At 44.5% G+C, this 5,000-nt stretch overlaps 1 protein-coding gene across 1 annotated transcript in view; it reads left to right on the top strand.

Moving 5' to 3' along the window:
• The window catches only part of cdk14 (cyclin-dependent kinase 14), a 163,208-nt gene that overhangs the window by 75,918 nt on the left and 82,290 nt on the right, over nucleotides 1-5,000 (top strand). The window contains exon 8 of the mRNA XM_048261921.1: nucleotides 2,784-2,907. Within this exon, the coding sequence (XP_048117878.1) occupies nucleotides 2,784-2,907 (124 nt within the window). The remainder of the gene's footprint in view (nucleotides 1-2,783; nucleotides 2,908-5,000) is intronic.

Below are 5,000 nucleotides of genomic sequence, written 5' to 3'. Positions count from 1 at the left end.
TCTCTCTCTGTAAAACTATCCTCCCCCTCTCTCTTTTTATCTCTCTTCCTCTCTCTTTATCTCTCTCCCCTCCTCTCTTCCTCTCTATCTCTTTCTCCCTCCTCTCTCTGCGTCCCTCCCTCGGTCTGCTCTCTTGGTGCTGTCTGGCCCTTAATTAGCCAGACCCACTCTGTGTCTGCAGGCAGTCTCGTCTCGTCTAAGCCAGATGGACAGCTCTGACTCACTTATTATATTTAGGCAGGGGCAGTCTCTTAGCAGATGTCCCCCCCCACTCCATATCTCTCTCTCTCTCTCTCTCTCTCTCTCTCTCTCTCTCTCTCTCTCTCTCTCTCTCTCTCTGTCCCAGTTCCACTATTGGCCAGGCTCGTTTGCGTGGGCCAGGCATGTCCAGGTCCATGTGAGTGTCACAAGCTTTGGAGGCACAAACTCGTCCTTTAAGCCCAGCAGCACACTCCTGCCACAGTTATCCACAATTATGCAACAATGGCTTTGTTTTTCAGAGACAAGAGAGACAACTGTGTGCTCTCAGCTGTCAGACTCGTCTCTTTGGTTGGGCTTGTGACTTGTATTTTTTGAATTTTTTCATGTTTTTTGGCAGCGTCCCACAAGACTATAATTCGGCTGCTGGGTGTTGTCCTGGAGGACGATCCAGTTTCTGTTTTTAAAGTTTCCTTTTAAAGATGTTAGAAAAGCAGATTGAGGGAGTTTGAAAACACAAGGAGAAAGGAAGAAATAACAATAATGGAATTTAGATGACATACAACACACATCTCCACATACCCATAGACTCACATACACAGACACATAGAAACACTCACACAAAAATATCCCACACATACTCACACACACAAACACACACACACACACACACACACACACACACACACACACACACACACACACACACACACATTCTTAATGAGGGAGGGAGTATCTGCGGAGTGTGTTTTGATATACATGAGTAAACACACACTCCTCATGATCATTTCAGCAGTGCCGGTCCCCTCCCCTCTCCCTGGCAGAGGAATCTTCCGTGCCCTTCCACGGCCCTGGTGACTGCACATGCCTGGATACGCCGCAGCACTCAGCCTAATTGACCAAGACCTTGATAGCTCTCGGTGGGGGATGATGGGATTGGAGTCTTTAACTGGGTCAAAACAAGCACACAAACATACTGTTGCAAGCACAATCAGTAAACAAAGCTGCTTGGTCTTCTGGATTCTTCTTCTTCTGCTGAAGTCTTCTAAAAGAGCAGCCAGGCTTTTTTTTTTTTTTTGGAAATTGATGAGTGGGATCAGAAAGGGCAGGCTGGTTATCGACTGGGTCAGCCATCAATAGGGCACAGAGAGGGTAATGTCCACATGGAGAGGGACGCAGAGGGGTATCGAGCCGGGGACAGGGGCTAAACACCGCGTGCAAGGGGATGTCAGAGCAGCACCGCGGTCTGAAATGACTGGCAGATCAGTTGAGGCTTTCCCCCATTGTTTTTGGGTTCTGAAGTGGACCATGTTTCTCATGAATCATCCACGGTTATTATAAGGAATAAAGAAAGTATAGACAATGGGATCAATTCAAATTGATTTTTGTAAGTGAAATGGGATTGGAAGAAATGAGAATAAAAGCTGTCTGTAGACCTGAACATTGCAATAAGAAAAAAAAGATGTGTAGTAATTTCCTGTGTATTAGCCACACTGTTTAAAATGCATGACAGTGCTGTATTCAAATAAGAAAGGAAAGAAAAAAATGTATTGACCGCATAACTGCAGTGCCCAATAGCCCACTCAGATCAGAATCAGACTGCAGTGCCCAATAGCCCACTCAGATCAGAATCAGACTGCAGTGCCCAATAGCCCACTCAGATCAGAATCAGACTGCAGGGCCCAATAGCCCACTCAGATCAGAATCAGACTGCAGTGCCCAATAGCCCACTCAGATCAGAATCAGACTGCAGTGCCCAATAGCCCACTCAGATCAGAATCAGACTGCAGTGCCCAATAGCCCACTCTGATCAGAATCAGACTGCAGTGCCCAATAGCCCACTCAGATCAGAATCAGACTGCATTGCCCAATAGCCCACTCAGATCAGAATCAGACTGCAGTGCCCAATAGCCCACTCAGATCAGAATCAGACTGCAGTGCCCAATAGCCCACTCAGATCAGAATCAGACTGCAGTGCCCAATAGCCCACTCAGATCAGAATCAGATTGTGCTTCAATCATAAAGAAAAATGAAGAAAAGAAATGCATTCCCATGTATAGCCCTCCCCTGTGCATTAACCTCATAACTGAAGAAAAATTGCATAATCAATGTATAAGCTGAGAATATTCAGGTAATTACATTAAAAGAAGTGTATAATAGAGAATATGTAGTATAATATAGGACTGTGACAACAATTATCAATATAGGGTTTGTTGTAGTGCTGATAGTGGTGTGTGTGTGTGTGTGTGTGTCATTCTTGTGTTTGGGAGTCTTGGGCATGTGCACAAACTTGTTTTACGTGGATTGCAACTGTGTGGACTAAGCTACTAAGTACTGCTCCATTTCTGCAATAATAGGTAGTATATCCATCTGGAAATGACAAAGTCATCTTAATCATGCAGTGCAGAAAGAATGAAAGGAGCGCAATGCATTATGTCATTATGTGTTTGACCTGCCAGACCTGCCGTGGTCCGTGGAAGTGTGTTCCTTCAATGTTTGGATCTGTGAATCTTCCTCTGTAGTTAAGGTCCAAATAAAAGCATTAAATGTGTGTGTGTGTGTGTGTGTGTTTGTGGTTCCTCCAGCTGTTCCTGTTCCAGCTGCTGCGGGGGCTGTCCTACATCCACCAGCGCTACATCCTGCACCGCGACCTCAAGCCACAGAACCTGCTCATCAGCGACACGGGAGAGCTCAAGCTGGCCGACTTTGGTGAGTCTCAGAGCGCGCCACCACCAGCGCACAACCACACCACCTCACTGTGTACGCGTGTGTGTGTGTGTGTGTGTGTGTGTGTGTGTGTGTGTGTGTGTGTGTTTTGTGCTTGATGGAGGGAGTTATTGTATGAGAGTGTGTGGTGCTTACATTTGCAGTGACGTAATATTGGTGGATGTTTCACTTGTGTGTGATAGATAGATAGATAGATAGATAGATAGATAGATAGATAGATAGATAGATACTTTGCCATACATCATTTGTGAATGTCTGAATGTGTGTGTGTGTGTGTGTGTGTGTGTGTGTGTGTGTGTGTGTGTGTGTGTGTGTGTGTGTGTTTGTGTGTGTGTGTGTGTTTAACTTCTCTTGAGGTACCACAGAAGTATAGTGTGGCAGAGTGGCTGGTAAACCTGCACCCTGAGAACTTACTGCTGTCTGAGAGGTCTCATCTCATCAGTCTGAGCACAATGAGAAACCTCACTGGTTCTCCCCCTTCACCAAACACACACACACTCACACACACACACACTGTTTTACTTCAGAGTGTGTGTGTGTGTGTGTGTGTGTTTGTGTTTCTATGGGTCTGTCTGAAATGGAAGGCAGTTGTCTGCTGTCTCGCTGCCTTCAGCTCTCTAATGAGTCACTTGGCGTAGCAGGCATCAAGGTACCAGCTACGAATTTTGTTTCAGACAGCCTAGCAAGATAGCAACACAGAACACCGTTGTCAGGATACCAGAAAGCAGAATATATACAGTAACGTTCGACTTCAGCAATAGCTGCTCACAATTATTTTGGACATTGAAGGCAGCATGAAGGATACATCTACGCTGCCTTCAAAATTTGGTAAAACGAAGGTATCTTAGAAGGTATCATTTCACAAAAATATTTCATTCGGACATGCCTCGATGCCTCGCTCCCTCGCTCCCCTGTTAAATATCTTAAATCGCAGCATTGAGGTGTTTCCCAGATAATTGAATTCCATTTGTGGTGGTTGGTTTGCAGAATTAACTTGAATGCGACAGTTTTTAACAAATTAGCACAGTGTGGTTATAATGCTAACCAGATTTACAATTCAGTACAACCTGGAAAATCATTGTGTGGTCAGTGTTTCCCACAGAATTGGATTCAATTTGTGGCGGTAGCTGACTTGGACAACGGGGGGTGGGGGTATAGGTCTAATTGAGTGCCTGTCACTGCTGATGTGTGGATGCAATTCCTAACCTTTTCTACATAGTTAAAATAAAGGTTCGTACTTCTCCTTGGGACAAGCACTTTTAAATTTTGGAAAACACTTTTCCATTTACATCGGGATTTTGCAAACATTTAGTGTCAGAGTCAATAAAATGAGCCCTTCAACGAAATTGACAAGCAGCTGTAAGTAGGCTAAGCATGCTAAATTCGACATCCAAACAGTATAACGTTAGCTTTGAAATACTGCTTGATTGCATAACTTAACTTAGTTTAGTCTCTTCAATGTAGCCTACTATGTTGTGATAAGATCTTAGCAGAGTTAACTTCAATGCAGCAGTTTTGAACAAATTTGCGCAGCATGGTCCGCGATGCTAAGCGGATTTAATAACAATTTAGCCAGACGTCTTCTATGCAATGCTTCTATGTGGCAACAACAATCCTTCAACAATCGTGAATATTTTGTTAAATGCACATGCAGAGGAGGGGCAGGGGGCTGCGAGAGAGAGCGGGACGGGACAAAGAAAGGCTGCGTGTGTAAAAAGAGCAGCTCAATGGCAATGCAAAGATTTGATCTTATATGTAATTTAAATAAAAATTTAATTAAATATAGAATATTTATGTGTGGCGGCCGATTTTTATTTTGTGGCGCCCCGCCACAGATTAGTCAATGTATGGGAAACACTGTGTGGTGGTCAGTGTTGATATTGTGGTGGGCCGCCACAAATAAGTCAATGTATGGGAAACACTGCATTGTTTCCCGTTTCAGACACAGTCTATGTCTATGTGGTCTGCTCAGGTGCCCCCTCAGGTGTGTGTGCGTGTGTGTGTGTGTGTGTGTGGTGTGTGTGTGTGTGTGTGTGTGTGTGTGTGTGTGTGTGTATGTGTGTGTGTGTGTGTGT

Source organism: Alosa alosa, chromosome 13, assembly GCF_017589495.1.
Source record: "Alosa alosa isolate M-15738 ecotype Scorff River chromosome 13, AALO_Geno_1.1, whole genome shotgun sequence".
NCBI classification, from domain to species: Eukaryota; Metazoa; Chordata; class Actinopteri; order Clupeiformes; family Clupeidae; genus Alosa; species Alosa alosa.
The sequence above is the reverse complement of the archived record's forward strand: the minus strand, read 5'-3'. Positions and strand labels throughout refer to the sequence as shown.